The sequence below is a fragment of the Boeremia exigua genome, assembly GCF_020726555.1.
Source record: "Boeremia exigua strain MPI-SDFR-AT-0100 chromosome Unknown C7974scaffold_5, whole genome shotgun sequence".
NCBI classification, from domain to species: Eukaryota; Fungi; Ascomycota; class Dothideomycetes; order Pleosporales; family Didymellaceae; genus Boeremia; species Boeremia exigua.
The window spans coordinates 485,208-504,468 of NW_025763522.1; the positions used below are offsets into that span (position 1 = coordinate 485,208).

The window sequence follows — 19,261 nt, forward strand, 5'->3', positions numbered from 1 at the left end:
GCGCACGACAGCACCACGACAGGGAACTGTGCACTGGTGCAAGTGTGGGACGGCCGGAGGCGCGTCGCGCTGCAACCAGGATTCGCGCCAGCCTCGGCGCGGCTAGCTGCCCCTCCAGCCGCACTAAGTAACGGGACCCATGCGTGAGACGCGGCTGCGGCCGGCGCTGGAGCAGGAACGCCCACCTCCCGTCATATCTCCGCCGTCCGCCAGCCATGGCCGTTGCCGACGACCGCCCCACGCCGCGGTCGGCCCACGTCTCGGACGCAGCCCTCGCGCCGTTCCTCCGGGCGCGCTTCGACGCCGCCGAGTACCTCAATGCCACGCTCCCGTCGCTCGCGCTGAGCGGGCGCCCTGCCAAGGGCACCTCGGCTTCTCTCGCGGACCTCTCCTCGCAGACCCAAGACGTTCTCGCGCAGCTCAATGCGCAGACCACGCGGCTATCTGCCGTCCTCACGCAGCTGACCGACGACATACTCCGGAGTGGTGGCAGGCTGGCTTACGAGGTCGAGGTGTTGCGTGGGGAGACGATTGGGCTCACGGACGCACTCCAGGATGGATCAAAGGAAGACATCGCCAAGTTCCTGCCCGGCGGCCTGGCACAAGCGATGGACCAGCCAGACGTGCAGAACAGCCAAGTTTCCGAAGACATTGCAGCTCCGGACATGTCACAGGATGCCTCCTCCCCTCGGCCCTCCTCCACCGCCGCCGCCACAACGCCGGACTACATCACTTCCCTCCGCACCCTGACAACCGTGAGGTCACGTCTCGAGAACGTCATCAAAGTCTTTGGCGAAGCCATGCACTGGACCATCCCCCCTTCGGATGTCTCGCTTGGCTCTTCGCTGATCAGCGTGTCCGCCCCTGAACCCGGTAGCGACAACGCCTCACTCGAGCAACGCGGCAAAGAGTTTGCATCTGCTCTGCGCTCTGAGATTGCTGATCTCATCATCGGCGACCCAGAGCAAGGGCCAGCAAAGGCAGAGGCCAGGATACAGGCACTGCGCGATCTGGCCGTGGTGTGGAAGGGCACAGCCGAGGAGAAGGCGCGAGCAAGGTTCGTCGAGGGACTGATCAAAGTGGCTGAAGATAAACAGAGAGAAGCCGACAAGGAGAGAGAGAGGAGTAAAAGAGGAGGGGCAAGGGCTTCGAGTGTAGTACAATCGCAACAGCCACCACCAAAAGAGCCAGGGAGAGGCGGCTTTCTGGAGAATCTCAGTAGGATACGAGGGTTCGTTGAATAGGTCACGAAACAATCTGAACAACGCAGTCCAACTCAGGTGGCAGTCAGTGCCGTGCTCTCGGTCTGATTGAGAGCCTGCATGTGCATCACCTATGATTGCTTCAGTGTGGTCCTGGAGCTCGAAAGAGAGTCTGTGATTGTGTGTCGGCTACATTATGTCCAGCTTCCGCTTCAACCCACCCTCGGTCGGCTTTGTTGGATCCTCTAGGAGCCAGCCCTAACGGGCTGCTACAACCAGAATCACCTCAAGCCATTACCAGGGGCGGAGATGCTACTTACAGAGGCACTGTGTCCCTTCCCACCATAGCTCTACAAGAACAAACTCAAGGCCTCGAATAGCCAAACTCCTGCAATGCTCCCCGGGTATCATAACAGCGAAAGAACTCCATCCAAATGCCAAGCTAAAGTCATCTCAATAGATTGGCAGATTCTCAATCGCTTCCCTTGCGCGGATTGCCTGCGCGTCGAACGCCAAGATCTGCTTCTCGCAAGCCTGCCTCAGCTTCTCTTCACCCCTCTTTGCGTTGTACAAGACCCATTGCTCTACCGACATCTCTTTCTCGGACTTGGTCAGTCCGTCTAAGACAGCAGCCTGAAGGTCCTCTGAGGCAGTGCCAGCTGGGATAATGGCGTCAAGCCCCGCGTCGATGATGATGTCGTTGATCAGTACTTGCAGCTGTTCAGTGTTGCCGAAGAAAGCGTCAATGTCGATAGGATCCCAGTTGTGGCCCTGCTCGGCCTTCTCAGGGGTCATCATCCTCGTGGGTGTCTTCTTAGGAGTTCCAACAAGGAGCGACGCGGGCAAACTTGAGACGTCGGCTTCCATTTCCTCAGCCTCCGGTTCTGCTGGTCCGGGTTCCGTTGGTTCGGTATCTACCAGCTCTACAGGTGCCCCTTTGGGTGTGCCCGCAAGCAGGGAGTCGGGAAAGCTCGAAACGCTGCTGTGTCTGACGCGCTTTGGCGAAGAGTCTTCGACGACCTCGATGTCTTCGATCTGGTCGCTTGGCCGCTTCTTGCCGCGTGATTTTGTGGTGGTGCTTGCAGAGGAGGTACGCTTGGTCTTGGGCGCGGCTTTCTTGGCCTTGGGTTTTGGTGCGGGCGGAGGTGCTGGCTCGTCCTGACCGTCGTCCGTGGTGCTGCCCACATGTTCAACAGCTTTTTTCTTGCCGCGTGTAGGTTTATCAACTATGCTGTCGATTGTGTTGTCGATCTGTGTGCTGGCGCGGCCCCTACTTCGTGTGGACTTTTCTGCAGCAGTGGGAACTGTGTCGTCGATTTGGGTGCTCGCGCGTTTTCTTCCGCGCGTAGCCTTGGGCTTGACACTCTCAATGGAATCATCGGCCTGTTCACTCGTACGCCTCTTGCTGCGAACGGGATCCAGCAGGCTAGAGATCGATTCATCGATCAGCTCACTGGCGCGCTTCTTTGCGCGAGTCGTCTTTGATGCTGTGCTGGCCGTCGAGGTGCGTGCAGAACCGCGTTTTCCCTTTTTAGAGGTAGTCTTTGTTGTGGAATGGTAAAGTTCCTTGAGTGCGAAAAACAGACAGTCAGACGCGCGACGTCGATGCTCCTCCATCGGATCATCGCCGATGTCCCACGCATCCAGAGACAGGGAACAATATGGACAGGTGGCGCCATCAGGGGTATCCAACGTAGGATCATAATACCAGCCAGCGGCTACCAACTGTACTATATGTCAGCGCTGGAAATACTCCAGGGTGGTACACAGCCTACCTGCTCGATGCTGGGATACCCTTCGTTGCTGTCGAGAGGCCACGCGTCGCCGAACGTGTCGCGACGCGCCTGCATCATCGCGTCCGAGACGGGGTCATCCTCGCTCTTGCCAGGATCTCCGCTTCGCAGACGGATGCATGTAACGACGGCGAAGCCGCAGCTTGGAGAGTGTGTAAGATGTTCGTATGCGGGTACATCGTTCTCCTCCCAGCCGTCGAGCTGGCAATGGCACGAGAAGCACTGGACGTTGTCTGGGCTGGTTGTCGTCGGCTTCCACACAAAGCCGGCAAAGGCGAGATCGTGTGCCGATGGGAGTGCCAATGGCCAGACAGACCTCGGCTTGGGGGGCGCCTTCTTCGACTTGGAGGATGTCCGCCTGGATTTGGAAGTCACGGGCGCCGTGAACGTCTCGAGGCGCGCCTGCAGACACGCAAGAGAGGGCGCCATGGCACCTGGACGCGAGCGCGGGAATGCGCTCGGCTCGGGCAGCAGGTGGGAGGCGCGGTTTGGAAGGTAATCGTCGCGGGGTTGGACAGTACCAGTCGCAGATCTGGAAGCTTGAGCGTGATGGTGATGGGCGTTGATCTCAGCGGGGGAAAGTCGCGGTTGTCGGGGAGCGCAGGCGCGAGGTAAACACGGCGCAAACACGGCGTCAACACGGATTTAGCCTGCTTACGTCACCCCTAGCTGTGTGCGCTGCCCACAGCCTCAGGCATCGACCTCACACCCCCAATGTATCAATTCCGCCCACTCGCACGGACAGCGTGGTGCAGGACGCCCCTGCTGCTTCCTGGCCGCCGGGCCTTTGCGTCGCAGCAGGTGCAGGCCGGCCAGGCGGGCGCAGAGGCCCATTCGCTCCCTGCAGGATGGGAGGATCAAGAGCCCACGCTCTCCGACTTCTCAGAGCTGCCGCACAAGGACTTTGGGAAGAACCAATTGATCCAGACGAACGAGGACTTCAAGCGGTCCCTACGAGGAATCCTGCGCCAGTTCCCGCCCGTCACATATGCCTTTGCCTACGGGTCCGGCGTCTTCCCCCAGTCGGCTGCCACGGCGTCGCTCACCACCGAATCGCCGCACCCAAACCCCCCCGAGGCGATATTGAAGTGGCAGAAGGGCGGTGGAAAGATGATTGACTTCATCCTGACGCCGCGCTACTCGCAGCATTTCCACTCGCTCAATCTGCGCGAGCATCGCGACCACTACTCGTTCCTCGGGTCCATGGGCTCGGGCGTTGTCAGCCACGTGCAGGACCGCTACGGAGCAGGCGTGTACTTCAATCCGTACATCACCGTCAACGGCACCATGATCAAGTACGGCGTCGTCAACTTCGAAACCCTCCTGCGCGATCTCACCGACTGGGACACACTGTACCTTGCCGGCCGCCTGCACAAGCCCTGCAAGATCCTTCACGAGGAACCGAACATCCGTCTTGCGAACCAGCGCAACCTGTTGTCCGCCGTTCGATGCGCTCTCCTCCTCCTTCCACCGACCTTCACCGAGAAGGAGCTGTATTCGACAATCACCGGGTTGAGCTACCAAGGCGACCCACGTATGCAGTACGGCAGCGAAAACCCCAAGAAAATCGACAACATTGTCACGCACCAGATCCGAAACTTTAGATTGCTATACCACGACCTGCTCGTGTCGCTGCCCAACATCATGTACGCTGACTTCTCCGCTGTGAGTAAGTCGGATTGGATGGACGATGTGAAGCTGGACTTGAAGATGTCGCAAGACATGAGCCCCGAGCGACGCGCAAACATGGTACGACGACTGCCCAAGAAGTTCCGTGAGAAGATCTACTTCCTGTATCGGGGCAAGTTCGGCATCTCCGGAAGCGAGTACAAGGATATGTTGGAAGCAAGCAAAGATGAAGATGCCAAAGGTGGTGTCAAGAAGCAAGTCGGGAGCGACTTTGATAAGCGCATCGCAGCCGAGACCGATTTGCCCCAGATGGTGACAAGAGCAATCAACCAAACCGTCAAATGGCCATCGACGATGCAGAGTTTGAAGGGCCCATTTACAGCAGGACCACAGAGGGCTTGGAGATACTTGGGAGAAAAACGTGCAAAGGCCAAGATGTGACAAGGCCGGCCATCCAACCACCAACAGCAAGAGTCGGATCGTACTCTGTTCAGGCAGAAATCCCTTTTGTAACATTACGAAAGCGCAAGCGAGCAAGCGAGCGTCAACTATAGACTTGTATTTGGGCTGCATGCAGCCGCCGTTAGCAGCATGCGGGTCAGGCTTGGGGGAAAAGTTGAGCGAACGTCATTTCTTTGCTGCCTTATAAGGATGCACTTCAGTGCCACCACGAAATCGCATTCGTTTGCGGCTTCAAAAAGCTTATTCAATCATAGATTACGAGCCGGAGGCTTGCATCTTCTTATCCATACAATCAAAGCGGCCGGACACATGCTTCTGATACGATCGATAGCGGTGACGAGCAATACGCTCAACCTGTGACGAACACCTTCCTTACAACCCTGAATTTTGTGCTGTTATCGCAGTAGTACAAGGCCTGTTTGTAAGACTTTATCAAGAAGCCTCCCACATATCACAGTTTCCGACAGCAGCGGTGAAAGCGACAGGTGTATATACCCATTCAGCTGTGAAGAAACACCGAATTTGGAGGAGGGTTTTGAGGTTATTTGACACGCTGTCGGCAACTTTGTAAGCACTCTGAGGAATACATCAAAGCAAGAGCAAAAATTAAAGTCTACAGTGTAACGTTGTAGCCTGAAACCAATGTTGTAACAATTTGATTTGTTGCCAGCCTCGACTTTAATGCCTCCGTGTCATACATCGGGTATTTGGCTGCGATCGTTGCGAGTATGCCACAGACGAGCAAGTTGCCGGTTCGTCGCAGCCTTCACTGAAGTGGACCACCAAGAGCTGGCCGAAGAGAAGGGCGTACTGTCCTGCGACACCATGGTCCATGCATGCAAAAAACTGAAAAAGGCACTGACCTTCAAGTTCAACTTCACTTTCAGCACCCACTGGACTGTAAAACTCGGCGGGGTTCTCGAGTCCCTGCTCGATAATGGATTCTTGACCAGAGAGCAAAAGCGGTCTCGCGAACCCGCAGGGGCCGTGGTCATGAGGAGAGTCATTACCGTGTTATACCACGACGCAATCTACGACGGTACGAGTGGATGGTCGGCCACTTTGAGCAGCATTGCCGCGCTGCTTCTTCTATCCTGTCTCGGTGTCATGGTGGGCGACATCATGGGACCTGCACAGGACAAGAGACCTGATCTCCCAGGCCTGCGCTTTGCCGACGTAGACGTACTCGTCACCAAGAGTGCTGTCCGCACGCGCTTCAAGATCCGCAGCGGCAAAGGAATGAAGTAGGTAAAACCCGCCATTCTGTGGCCAGAGCTAACCATGTACCAGAATTGACGCAAATAAGTATTTCAATATCTCCAGGGAAGCGCTGCCAGAGGGACGCGACAATAACATGGACCCGTCGACGTAGTCTTGATTCTAGCGATAAGATCTGGCAATGTTCGCGGTCGCTCTCTCAAACAAGTTCTCCGGGACGCGGCCGCCGGACCCGATCAGAAGGTCATTTGGCTGGATGGCAACAGATCTGTGCTCTGTGCCGCAGGCAGGAGGGGAATCGTCGACTGGGAGATCCTCGCACACCGGCAACAAGCCAACCACACGCTCAAGCGCGCTCTTGACTGTATGGACTTGCGTGGTGATGGCGCTCACATCTCACCGCATCAGATCCGTCACGGCATGGCCAGCGACATGATGTTGACAGCGCCATCAAACACGCTGCACAGCAAAGACAACGGCTCTGACGCCCTCGCACATTCAACCCGCACTCGAGCGCGAGACGTGGTCGTGGGTTACACTGGCGCCTTCTCCAACGAGGACACGTGGGGTTCGCGCCTCGCACTGAGTGCCGAGCAGGACGGTTTCAGCAAGTTGGTGGGTCTGACAAACCAGCCGGCGAAGAGGCAGCAAGCAGCTGTGGAAGACAACGAGCCGCGCTCTCCGGCCGGCCTCTGCGACCGCTCCAGAAGCGGAGGACGACGTCGCTGGCGAGGACGACGTCGACGATGCTGGGGATGCCGTATCTGACATTGATGATGAGACAGGAGCATTTGACGTCGACGATATCGTCACCGCTGAGCTCCCAGAGGATAACGGGGATGACGCTGTGATGGATATGTTGAGCGCCGGGCCGCCTGTGAGCCGGAATGCGGGCAACTCTCTTGATACTCTTCTGGAGGCCCTGACAGTATCGCGAGCCACCTTTGTCGATGCGTTTGCGACAACTAATATGGTACGCACCACTCACAGAGGTGAGAATGTCCTGAGATATGCCCGTTCGTGTGGTAAGGACCCAAGCAATACCATCGCGACCATGGAGCGCTTCATCTACAAATGCTGCAATGACTGCGAGTTTGATGTTCGTGGCCGTGCACCTACGCGAGGCGCTAGGCACACAGACTGCCCCACCAAAGAATCCTTCATGCGTAGAGACCTCACCTCCTCTACACAGTAGTTCTCTACGCAGGATCTCAATTCGACTAAGGAAAGTTTTTCACTAGTCCAAATCCAGAACCTGTGTTGCGTGCCCTTACAGAGGACACCTTTGACACGCACCAACTGCGCTGCAAGTATACGGAGCGCGCCGATACAAAGCAACGCAAATCAGCCACTAAGCACGCCCGCAGAGAAGTCAATTGCGGCAGATCGTACAACGGAGTAAGAGAGCTCGACGACCACGCCAGAGACAAGCATACCAAAGTGATATGCTTTATACCAGGATGCAGCGACGACCACACGGGCGAACATGCGCTGCTGGCTCACGTTGTGCAGGCCTACCCAGCGCAAGCCCGTCAGCACGCCACAATCCCAGACCAGCGAGATGCGAAGTTCGTGTGTCCTATAGATGGATGCAGCAAGGAGTTCAACGTTTCTATTGGTAGGGATTGCTTTAGACCACGGAGCTACTTGAAGCACCTTGACGACCACGGCATCAAGAACAAGACTGAACGCGACGCCCTGATGCCAGAATGGGCACGCAGTCCCTGCTTCTTTCCTTGTTGCCGCTCAGAGGAGTGCTTTCCGCAGACGAGGGGGGAAGGATAGGAAGAGGTACCGGAGGCGCCAGAGACGGGGATCGAAGCGTTCCAGGAATCCACCGATGGCTTCCTCGACCTCCGCCGAGTTGAGCGGGAAGACGTGCGAGAAGTTGAACGCCCATGTTGAGGACGACAATATGCTCAAGGCCGAAGCAGAGCTCTACGAGTACTCCGTTGTTCGCCTCCGTGGCTTCGCTCTGCCGAAGAAGTTCAAAGGACTGACGGGGAGCGCGACTGAACTGACGGAGGATACGGTTGACCCCAAGGCACCCGGCACGCGACGTCGACCAGTCATCATCAAAGACAGTGAAGAGGAGTGCTTAAATCAGGACTTTCTTGCACAGCTCAACCTGGTTTGGACAGGAGCACAAGCATTGCTTGCTGAAGATCTAGCAGCACAAACATGGGTTGATGCGCGGAAGGGCTTGATGTCGATGTTTACCGATGGACAAGATATAATAGACCGATTCGACAGGCGTCGCCTGAGTTTCCTTCATCCGAGGACGGTCGCCCATCTTTTGCTCAAGGGCACAAAGATTCAGATAGCACAGTACTTTCCGCTGTGTGAGGATCTCGTCGCAATAAAGAGATTTATGGGCAGCCGATTACCGCGCCGGTTTGGCAGCGATGAAACGTCCAACATGAGAGAGAGCATCAAGCCGTACGTCATCAGCACAATTGATTGCAGGTTTAGAGCAAACGAGATGCCCGCTCATCAAGCCTTACGTCGAGAGGCAAGTACGAGGTTCTTTCGAACCGGAATCAAATCTCAAAAGGCCTCCAATGCGGCCGCGGCCTTTGGCGGTACGAAGGGGTCACTTATCTATCCCGTCGCCGAGATGAGAGAGCTCCTCATCACAGCCATGTCGCGGTTTATGTGCGAGCAGCAGCATCTGGCGCTGCCGACCAACGCAACTGGATATATGGAGGCCATATGCGAAGGGTCGCCACTCCTCCGCGGTCTCATTCAGTATGTTACAAAGAACGACAGGTTCCTGAAGCCGCGTAAGAACGGCAAGTTCTTGGTCGCAGAGGAAGTCCCTCTGAATGCGCTTTTTCTCGAATGGGGACTGAATATGCTCGGCATTGAGACTGCCGTATTCCACTCTGGCCTCACACAAAAGGAGCGCAACGACCTCCAAGATGAGTTCAACAACCCCGGCAGTTCTCTTACATGCGTCATCATCTTCTACAACGTCGGTGGGGTTGGAATCAACCTGTGGAAAGACTGCCACACTGTATTCTTGGCGACCCCGGCGGCCAACGAGGCCAACGAGAAGCAGGCCTACGGGCGGGTGATTCGCGTGAGTAGCAAAACGCACAATTTGGCCGTACCGAATAGAGCTAACGATCACAGGCGCCACAACCCTTTATCGCGCATATATACAAGTTCTATGTGGAGCAAAGCATCTTTGCCTACCGAGAGTCCCGGAAACGGGACAAGTATCTGGTCAAGCTGGCAACGAGAGCATCCGATCCAGCGATGCGAAGTCTGATAGTAAAGTGTCTAAATCTCCACCAAGAGAACGTCCGAGCGGATCCGACGAACATATCTTGGAAAAGAGGCTCAAGCGGATCCGACGAACAAGCACATCACGGGACAAGTGCATGAGACTCTGACGATTCAAGACACAAAAAAAGATCTCATCATGTCCAAAGCCGTCCACGACCCCTTGGACATTGATTCGGCACCTTCTGTTGAGGGGAAGAGGACCCGGAGATCAGTCAAGCGCTTCCAAGAGGAGTTCGGCTATTACCCGGATAGTGACCTCGAAGACGGGGTCCACAAGAGAAAGAGCAAGGGCAAGGGCAAGTCGCGCGTTGTGGAAGACGACGACGACTTCTCAGCATCGGGAGAAGAGCCGTCAGACGAAAGCGACTACTCGGAGTATGCAGGGGACGACGACGATGATGAAATCCACAGCGACTATAGCCACGACTCTGATGGAGTAGATGGGGGAGCAGAAGACCCGGCTGGCGAAGAGAGGAGGAAAAAGAGACAAGCAAAGCTGGAAGCGTACCTGTCGATGCGAAACGAAGATCAAGAGAACGAAGCAGTACGGCAACTGCGTCTTCTCTTTGCCGCGGATGCCGAGAAGTATACACGGAAGACGACTTAGAAGATGAGAACACTCTAGAGCGCGGCCTAGAGTTAACACACTGCTTCAGAATTGGGCAGCCGCCCGACAAAGTTGCCAGCGTGCATATCAATGTTTGTTTCCCGAAACGCACATGTTGTTACGATACTGACACCACTAGTACGGTGCAATAAGCCACACATTTGATAGCGAAGTGAAAAAAACTCATCAAAGACGACGGCACGAAAGAGGCGCTTTCGCTACTCCTCGCCACGAATGAAGACCATGCGCCCGATGTGGCCCTGGAGAAGAAGACCACTGCACCAGAGCACCACATAATGACAGTGCAAGACCTTAGAAAGCTGTGCATCAGCAAAGGTCTTGATATGAAGGGAAAGACCAAAAAGGCAGATCTGATCAGTTTGCTCGAGATGAACAGTCCCACAGAGGCGGATAAGTCGGGGCGCAGAACAACCGAAAAAGCAACGCGGTCTCTGGTGACGAGCTTTTAGAGTGACATTCGGGATTCGTGCAGTTGCCGTAGAAGCGACGCTTCTTCTTGCTAAACACTTGATGCGCGGCCAGTATTGTAACAATTTGATATGTTGCTAGCCTCGACTTCAATGCCTCCGTGCCCAACAGCGACTACACCAACGCAATTAGCAGTCACCCCTAGGTCAGATAGGCAGACTCATGTACACGTTTTGTTGTTGTCTATGCGCCTCCAATTTGGGAGTTACAAACTTGTAGGCTAAAGGTGGACATTTGATAATTCAGCACGATGTTCAAATTGACTCGTATACCTCCGTTTTAACAAAGATGATGAGCTAGAGATTCGATTGCACTGATCCTCGCGCTCGTGCGACGATGCTCCTGTCAAGATGATCCGACCATGCGCGGCCGCCAGATCAACTCAGCGCCATCCAGTTTTTCAAGCAATACTCAACAGGCCTTGATAATCGACCGCTCGAACTGACACGCAGAGCGACAGCGCTTGTATCCATTCATACAATCTTGTTGATAGGCGAAGCCCAGCCACAGCGGAATAATCTTCTTCAGCATGCAAGTTGATCCCTTTTGAGAGGAAGACTGACATTGCTGGCGAAGTGCGGGTGAGGTGCGAAGAAGCTGTTGTTGATGAGGCAAGCTCAGAAGTGCCTGCGGCGCAAGCTTGACCCACCAAAATACGATGAGATCCTTCTCGACGAGATCACAGACAACGAGAGCGCGTACGTGTGCCCGATGAAGACGTTCATCATCCTCGCATTGTGCCCATGCGATGTCAACGGCTCATGATGGAAGTCCTCGCTCACACTGAAAGTATTAGCCACAACATTTGCTTCACGGACGGAGGTCGGCTAGTTATCTGCGGTGTCGAGGGTGCAGACGATGACTAGTATCAACCTGCCCTGAAGCAGCGTGCGAATCGTTCCTCGGTGAAAGTACTCCAGATCATGGGTGTCGACGAGAAGGACACTATCTCGCCGCGCCAGCCACGACACAAATCCGCACACGACCTCACAGTCACCACTCCGACCGTGGTTAGACATTCCCGGCAGCAGATCTCCAACGCTCTGGCTCAGGGCTTCGTGCAAGACACCGATCTTCGGTATTCTCACACCCACAGCGCCAATCAGACCTGGTCCGGGCGCCTTGCCTTCACCGAAAAGGACGGCGGTTTTCAGCAAGCTCATCGACAGCACTGAGCCTACTTAGTTGAACGCCCGGAAGAGACGCAGCGATCCTCCAGCCGTAGCCCGCGACGACAAGCGTGCCATAACTGCTTCCCGGCTGATTGTAGTTACGAAAGGTGACACTGTCAAGGACGAAGCCGACAACAACGAGTCAGCGAACGTGTCTTCGAAATTGATGAGGTCGCGAATCCCCAGACCAGTATCTCCGAGCTAGATACTGAACTAATCGAGCTCTTGGGGGAAAACAATCTGACTGCTTCTGCTGCCTCGCGCCATGACAACTTGCGCAGTCTGCTCTCGGTAGCATTGACATTGCGATCGGACCCCGTCGAATCCTTCACATCCGTCAACGTCGTGAGACTTATGCACAGAGGAACGAAAGGACTCGACTACGCGCGCTCTTGCGGAGAAGATCCGGCCAACGCTGTCGCAGAGGTAACGCGTTTCATGTACCGGTGCGAGTAGCAGATCAACGGCTGTAGCTACGAAGCTAAGGATGAGGTCTCGCGGGATTTACACCAGGTTTCCTGCAAGCTCGTCGTTTCCCGCGCAGAATCTACTCGAGAGCTTAAGAAGAATTCGAAGGCACTAGCTGAAAAGAAAACTTTCTGTTGTTCTGTTGTGGGGTGCAAAGCCGTGTATAATGCTTAGAGAGAACTTGACACACAGACTAAAGACAAGCACACAGGTGTCAAGTGCTTTGCAGCTGGATTCCAATGAAAGCAGATCTACTTTGGTGAGCACACACTCCTTAAGCATGTCAATGAGGCTCATCCCTCCAAGGGCCGCCCGCACCGGACAATCTCTGATCAAAAAGTGGCCATGTTCGATTGTCCAATCAAGAGATGCGACTAATGCTTTACTGTGTACAGTGGGGAATATGGCTTCATACGGTTTCGTCGAAGGTAGACTCAATTGACATGTAGTCTTACAGAATACGATGCTTTAAGAACTGAGTACAGAAGTTTAACGCGTATAAAGTAAGAGGGAGACAACAGCGGGGTCGCAATAAACGCTCACGTACAACTAGGCAATTTGGAAACTACATTTGACCTTACATTACTCTATTTTGATGGAACTATTGATCAATCTTGTAAATAGCCTTGCGGCTATCGTCCCATTGGGCACTCAACTTGCCGGAACACCTATATCAACACTCGATGTACGTCAGATCCGTAAGCTCACCCATAGTATGGTGATGATGTTGATCCTGACACTTTCAACACATTTTTAACACACTCAAATACAAGCTCTTGTTACTCCTCGTACACTTGTATCCAGCATGTCGTACCCTAGCCACCCGTACTACCTTCTCGAGCACCTCGTGCGCAACGTGCTGCCAGAGAGGTGCCGCAAGGCGGCCACTCAAGCCTACTATGAGCGGCCATACCCTTCACCCTTCCGACACCTCCAACCGGCAGATGATTGTCCAGCGGATGCCTCTGATCGTTGAAACCTACTATGGATTCTTCGCACTGGCACCACTTCCTAGGAAACAAAACCACTGCGTTTTGTTCGCCAGGCGGTGCTAAAGGCTTGTCCTTTAGGAGAATACTATGGGAACGTCTCACGGGTACTCTTTGTATTGGCATCAATCCTTGGTCCCTCGGAACCTAACGATTTTGTTTGTCAAGTGTTGCTGAAGGCCTGTTCTTCAGGTTAATACTTTGATAACCTCTCACAGGTGTTCTTTGTATTAGCGTCAAATCCTGTCTCTCAAGACCTCACGGTCTTGTTTAACAGGCGTTGCTGGAGGTTAAATAGATAGACTTTATATATTTGTTTTGTTATTATTTATATACTTCTAAGTTAGGAATTAAAAACTTATAGGCTAAAGATAAAATTAACTTATACCTCTGTGTTAAACTGCCCTTTTAGACTATATCTATGCGTTATAGCAAAGAAGAAAACAAAAAGATCTAGCTAGCGCAAGACTTGAACGCTGGGCACTTTGAAAAAGCCAAAACCGAACAAATAGAAACACCAAAAAAATGGTAGCTTCTCTTTGATTGAGCGTGTCATCCTTAGTGCAGGGGCCATGCTAATCTTCTCTGTATCGTTTCAATTGACCAAATGTCCGAAGACAGAGACTGGAACAAATTTTGCATATATATATTAAGTTACAACGGTACCGAGGGATTTGTTCAGCTTCCGCTGCAAAGCACGGCATGCTGTCTCTAGCGCTGCGCTAGCGTGATCGGCTTATCGATAGCCACGTGGAGTCCATGCGAGCCTAAGTCCAGGCTATCACGTTGCAGCACAAATGGCGGACCAAGGACATAAGCCACACTGTTTCAAATGCAATATTAACATCGAATAGTTACCGATTGACCATAGGCCGGACGACGAAGATTGCACGGCCCCTGCACCAAGGATGACACGCTCAATCAAAGAGAAGCTACCATTTTTTGGTGTTTCTATTTGTTCGGTTTTGGCTTGACTGACGTCAAGCCAGGTTGATTGTCCACCCGGGCATCTTCGAGTGTTCATGATCACTTCTATTGAGTAAGCACAGTGGAGGGTTAATTTGTTGCAGGGCTGGGCGATATTTTATGTTCAAACATCTTCCAATTCCCTATCATAAGGTTGTACATCCTCTTATCGGGTATTGGTTGACTAACAAGACCCTCGTCTGAGTAGATTTAGCTGGGCACCAACAACTGATAGCCTACTTTATCAGCAACATCAGAAGTACCCTGGTAAAGCTAAAGAACGTGTACATATTCGGAGAACATCCACGGCGATGCGGGCTCTCTAGTCGGTGCTCTTCTACAAGACCTTCTCGCATCTCCTACGTCTTCGCAGATTTGTTCCGCGATTTTACAAGTCAACAACCGAATCTCAATACTGCACTTCTCTGGTCCTTTGGCATGGCTATTTTATGTATACGTTAATGATGTCCGTTGTATTGCGAGGATGTGCTTGTACAGTATGGGCATACTCCGAACTCATCGCATGTTGAATACCAGCTTCTTCCTTCAAGTTCAGCAATGTTACCCTGTCAAGGTTTGTGGAGGCCTCAGGTCGTAAGCGGTTTGTGATAGTGAGGTGCATGGCCAGCGGAACTCAACGAGCTTTCAGCAGATGCCAGTCTGGCTTCAGCTAAATGAAGGGAGTCAGAACACTCGGTCTGCGTCGTATGTCGTCCTCGTTCGAGCCATCCGCAACGATTTCGAGTACTGACCTTGAAGGACGAGTGAACTTGGTTGAGCAAGGCACCATCAGGTTGTGATCCTGTTTCAAAAGGGACATATGAACGGCTCAGCCTCACTCTTGACCTTCCGCATTCCGGCGAGATGTATGCTGTAGGCTTTACGATCCTCTTTTGAATCACAAGCAGACATGTGAAAGCCCCACAAAATGAGACGCATGTTTGAATTCTTTAGATTCTCTCATTGACCAAAAACAGTTGCCTATAGTTGTCTCATAATCCTTCGCCATGTAACCTGACCACGCTCGTAAGCAGACAATTCACCCTCCGCCGTTACCACCACTCTCCAGAATACCAATGACGAGATCAATCAGGGTATGCCTTTTCTCCTTCTCCGCTCTCGCCATGCATAGAACCGTCGCAACGATAAGCTGGTACATAATACCCTTCTTCAAATCTGCAATTTTGTCTTCTTCATGCTCATCATTGTTCCCCGCACCCGTCAGGTTACTCCCGAGCAGACTCGGCATGTGCTCCTCCACGAATCTCAACACCACACAATCAAAAACCTCAAGCGTTCCACTCTTCTCGGCTGCGATCGAGGACGTGTATCTCGCCAGACAGACTTCTTTTGTGCCTCTGTCATTCCTGCCTTTCGCAATGAGTTTGAGATGGCAGAATCTGAGCATCCATCCGCATCTGCGCCCCTCGCTCACCGTACTTGTACCTCTCCATTGAAACTCAATGCTGCGAAAATGAAATGTGTACACTCGGGTAGAGCGCGAGAGAGGTCGGGTCCAGCTGAGCTTCACAGCTTCATCGGCACGTAATATCTCGACTTTGCCACCAGACTTGTCATCAACATCTGGATCATCGAAAATATCTCCAGCTGTGCGTTTGTCGCGGAGAGTGTGAACATAGGACTTGCCCGTCTCGCCCCAGAGTCGCCAACCGCGGACTTTGTAGCCTCTCAGCAATGTACCATCACCGTTGCGCTCATCGTCTTGGAGAGCGCGCTTCGAGCCACCGTTGTGGCGCCAGCTCACGACGCCACGCGGATCGATGACGCCGGGGAATGCGAGAGAGGGACCCAGTTGGATCCTGTATGAGCGCCAGAAACAACCTGCATGCACCAGCGCCACAGGCTTGCTCGGTGCATACCTATCACTGCCAACATAAAGTACTGAAGGGGGAAGGTGGAAGGAGAGATAAGACGTGTGCATGAAATACGAATCCTTGTCTGCTGGGCCTGAGAGTGGTAATGTGGGAAGCACGCAAGTTTCATTGACCCCGATGGGCAACAAAGGGATTCGACTGGCTTCACGCAGCTTCTTTGCAGCCTTCTTAGCGACACGACGCGTCTTTTGTTCTTTCGGCTTAGGACCCCAGCGTCGCTCTTGAGAAAGCGAGAGCGTGGGTGTAATCGATATGTGACCACAGTCGCGCTCAAAGTAGATGTGCAGCACCGTTCTGCTTTCGTTTGCCGTACTCTTCTCAGTATCTTCAGTTGGCATGCGTGTTATGTCGACTTTGATGATGGGATCTGATTGGGTGGGAGATGTCTTTTCAGCCAGCTTTCCAGCTGTGGTCTCGGGTTCGGTGGCAGTTCCCATACTGGCGAACATGCCATAGCTATCTCATGGAATATGTTCTGTTCAGGAAGGGTCGTGCGTTTTTTGCGGTGTTCTTAAGATGAGTTAGCTCTACGAGGTCAGGCGCCAAAGTAGCTCAGCCTCCATGCTGCACATCGCTTTGCTCGCATTATGCGGTGCACCAATTAGATATCGGCTTCAGAGTGGTGATTGGACAGCGGTCCAGGAATCGCGGCTGTGCTGTCAAAAGTAAGTGCAAGGCAGCAATGAGGCAGATTTCTATGATGTGGGAACGCCTGGCTATTGTCAGTTCTGAAATACTGGTAGAATTAGGAGTGTTCTCATGTTGCAGGAAAAACGACGGACTGAGTGTGCAAACCAGATCTTCTCCTACGCGACATTAATGTAGAGAGAACGCACAAAAACTCTCTAGAATGCTTCTTTGCCTACAATATAAGTAATGCTTGCCTGATTTCTAGCTTCAGGTGTTTTAATATCTACAATGTCTATATCCAAGTTGGTCAGCTTAGAGGCCGCTTATCCGCCGTTTTCTACAACTTAAAAGGTTGTGTTTGGTGGATCCAGAAAGCGTAATATCTGAGAGGATCACTACCTGAGCCCTCGAGACTTGTTCAGAGATCGATCTGTTGGGCTGATACAAATTGCATGTAGAGACGTACACCGAGGAGTCCACCTAAAGAGTCACCTAGTGCCCTTGCTTCTATGATGCCCGTGGCATTCCCAGTCTTGTTGTTAGTAAGGACTTGGGCATCTTGCCGCTTTCTGAACCAATGCCAGGACCGACCATCGTGCAGCAAACTATCACAATCGAGATATGTAGTTCACCGTTTCAGCACTTGATTGCTTCAAAGTCCTCGGGGGGAAAGTGGTTGGCTCTACTGGCTATCCAAGACCCTTTTGGCACCATCAGCAATGCGCTTGACCTCATCGTGACCCCTCTTTACAACTTCTTCCATGCGCTTCTTCGCCTTTTGAATATCGTCTGGGCGCACCTCTTTGTTGAGATCGTACTTTCTGACCAGCTTATTATGGTCCTGTCGGGCGCGCTGAACCATAGCATCAGCCTTCTCCGCAGCCTTTCTCGCCGACTCGATTGCTTCTCGTCGCGTATCGCCCGTCGGCGGCGGGAGGGGCACTTGGATGGTAAGAGGATTGTTCTGATCGGGCGCAAGTGGAGTGAGGGAATGGGGTGAAGCAGCAATGGCGGTTGTAATAGGTTTGATGTGCTGTGGGTGGTCAGCGCGCGCTTACTCGTTGTTGCTTTATGTACTGACTGCATCGTCCCCGCATATCACGTTCAGCACTCGTCCCCTAGGGACTACTTGCGCTATGTCGCCCAATCGCACGGCCTCCTTGCCCTGTGCTGTTGTACCAAGCTGCACCTTCAAGCTCTCGACGATGTCAGGGTTCAGCCGTCCTCCACTTCGAAGCTGGGCCAGGTCGTGTGTGAGTTTCTCGATGGCCTTCAAGATGGAGGACTCGAGCTCAGACATGTCATAGATCTCATCAGTCGCTGTCGGTCCACCGGCCTGGTTGACAGGCGGGCTGGAGTCTGTCTTTGCATGCGACTTGTTGGCTTTCCCTGCCTTCTTCAATAGCGGGGGGTATTTGGAAAAGTTCCTTAGCTTTGGGCCACATAGTGTTGTCGAGGCATGGAAAGCACAGCTGGTGGTGTGAGCAATGGACGCTTCGAAGAGGCAACGGCAAGAGCTCACAGATTATGGCATGGCGACTCAATGGCTCTCGTAGACACACCCAACAAGCTTCTGGAGCTCAAGCGGAGGGCCACACGTGGTGCAATTGACTGCGACATTGCGTTGGTGTTCCCAAAAACCGAGGATGGCAAATGAAGCGCGTCAACGCGCACTGGCCAGCAAGACCAGGCTCCACTTTGCACACGCGATCGCGAACGTCATCGCGCAGGCGTCGAGAACACAAAACAGATTGGAGCGCCCAGTTGCGCGGTGTGAACGTGAGTATCACCAGCATCGGTCTTTAAATCATATAAAGCTGGCCTTTCTTGATGTGCAATACCTAGACTCCAAGTCTCCAAGCAGCGCTTCAGCGACCAGACGCGTTGTAGACCGTACCTGGCGTTGATAACCACAACCACCAAAGACAAAGTGCGTAGGCTTACTCAAGGCAGAGCTTCAAACGCGGGGACTCCGGGCATACCCCAGATTCTTGAAACATTGTGCCGCCGCTTGGGGAAATGCGACACTTGGCCCATGTTGCCTTTGCCTCGCCTTTGCCTCGCCTCGCCCTTGCACTACCACAGTTGCTTACCTCAGACACATGTTCAAAGGCCACTAAATATGTGTCCTATGCGATGCTGACCGGAGAGCTTCTTGGAGCGGTGGGTGGGTTGCAATCAAGGCATCCCGCACCACAAGCCACCGCCGATCACCGGTGGTTGAACGCCCTCGCGGAACTGCGGAACTGGACGGTGCTTGTTGCACGTTCGAAACATCGCTTCGGTACGTGAACAGGGAGTAAGGCCGATTCTTAGTGTCGATGCTATCTACTATGTAAATCGATGTGCCGGTTCTTCGCTGTTCGCGGTGCTGTCCAAGGGAGGTGCAAGACAGCCGCTGATCTTGACTGCAGTAAGCGTAATGACAGCACGCCGTGGTCCGACGAACC

At 53.3% G+C, this 19,261-nt stretch overlaps 8 protein-coding genes across 8 annotated transcripts; 5 read left to right on the plus strand and 3 right to left on the minus strand.

Moving 5' to 3' along the window:
- The first annotated feature begins 165 nt into the window (after positions 1-165).
- On the plus strand, positions 166-1,533 carry C7974DRAFT_163604 (uncharacterized protein). Its single transcript, XM_046136010.1, has one exon. It carries the CDS (start codon positions 216-218, stop codon positions 1,242-1,244), a length of 1,029 nt encoding a protein of 342 aa, XP_045997799.1. The 5' UTR covers positions 166-215; the 3' UTR covers positions 1,245-1,533.
- On the minus strand, positions 1,450-3,583 carry C7974DRAFT_163593 (uncharacterized protein). Its single transcript, XM_046136009.1, has 2 exons — positions 2,978-3,583; positions 1,450-2,927 (listed from the first exon to the last, which is right to left on the minus strand). The coding sequence occupies exons 1-2, from the start codon at positions 3,422-3,424 to the stop codon at positions 1,656-1,658; spliced, it is 1,719 nt and encodes a 572-aa protein (XP_045997800.1). The 5' UTR covers positions 3,425-3,583; the 3' UTR covers positions 1,450-1,655.
- A 114-nt stretch (positions 3,584-3,697) lies between these two features.
- Positions 3,698-5,416, plus strand: C7974DRAFT_163612 (mitochondrial import protein mmp37). The gene has a single exon (XM_046136011.1). The coding sequence runs from the start codon at positions 3,710-3,712 to the stop codon at positions 5,063-5,065; it is 1,356 nt and encodes a 451-aa protein (XP_045997801.1). The 5' UTR covers positions 3,698-3,709; the 3' UTR covers positions 5,066-5,416.
- Positions 5,417-5,911: 495 nt separating this feature from the next.
- Positions 5,912-6,458, plus strand: C7974DRAFT_412063 (uncharacterized protein; the record flags this gene model as incomplete). The annotated part of the gene is made up of 2 exons (XM_046143607.1): positions 5,912-6,330; positions 6,377-6,458. The coding sequence occupies 2 exons, from the start codon at positions 5,912-5,914 to the stop codon at positions 6,456-6,458; spliced, it is 501 nt and encodes a 166-aa protein (XP_045997802.1).
- Positions 6,459-6,724: 266 nt separating this feature from the next.
- Positions 6,725-8,089, plus strand: C7974DRAFT_412064 (uncharacterized protein; the record flags this gene model as incomplete). Its single annotated transcript, XM_046143608.1, has 3 exons — positions 6,725-6,915; positions 6,938-7,277; positions 7,817-8,089. The coding sequence occupies 3 exons, from the start codon at positions 6,725-6,727 to the stop codon at positions 8,087-8,089; spliced, it is 804 nt and encodes a 267-aa protein (XP_045997803.1).
- Positions 7,846-9,964, plus strand: C7974DRAFT_163624 (uncharacterized protein). The gene is made up of 2 exons (XM_046136012.1): positions 7,846-9,386; positions 9,440-9,964. Exons 1-2 carry the CDS (start codon positions 8,145-8,147, stop codon positions 9,692-9,694), a joined length of 1,497 nt encoding a protein of 498 aa, XP_045997804.1. The 5' UTR covers positions 7,846-8,144; the 3' UTR covers positions 9,695-9,964.
- A 5,278-nt stretch (positions 9,965-15,242) lies between these two features.
- C7974DRAFT_391977 (uncharacterized protein) lies at positions 15,243-16,818 on the minus strand. Its single transcript, XM_046141634.1, has one exon. It carries the CDS (start codon positions 16,628-16,630, stop codon positions 15,326-15,328), a length of 1,305 nt encoding a protein of 434 aa, XP_045997805.1. The 5' UTR covers positions 16,631-16,818; the 3' UTR covers positions 15,243-15,325.
- A 675-nt stretch (positions 16,819-17,493) lies between these two features.
- C7974DRAFT_309133 (ribosome recycling factor domain-containing protein) lies at positions 17,494-18,431 on the minus strand (the record flags this gene model as incomplete). Its single annotated transcript, XM_046138208.1, has 3 exons — positions 17,494-17,844; positions 17,893-18,283; positions 18,334-18,431. 3 exons carry the CDS (start codon positions 18,429-18,431, stop codon positions 17,494-17,496), a joined length of 840 nt encoding a protein of 279 aa, XP_045997806.1.
- Positions 18,432-19,261: the final 830 nt, after the last annotated feature.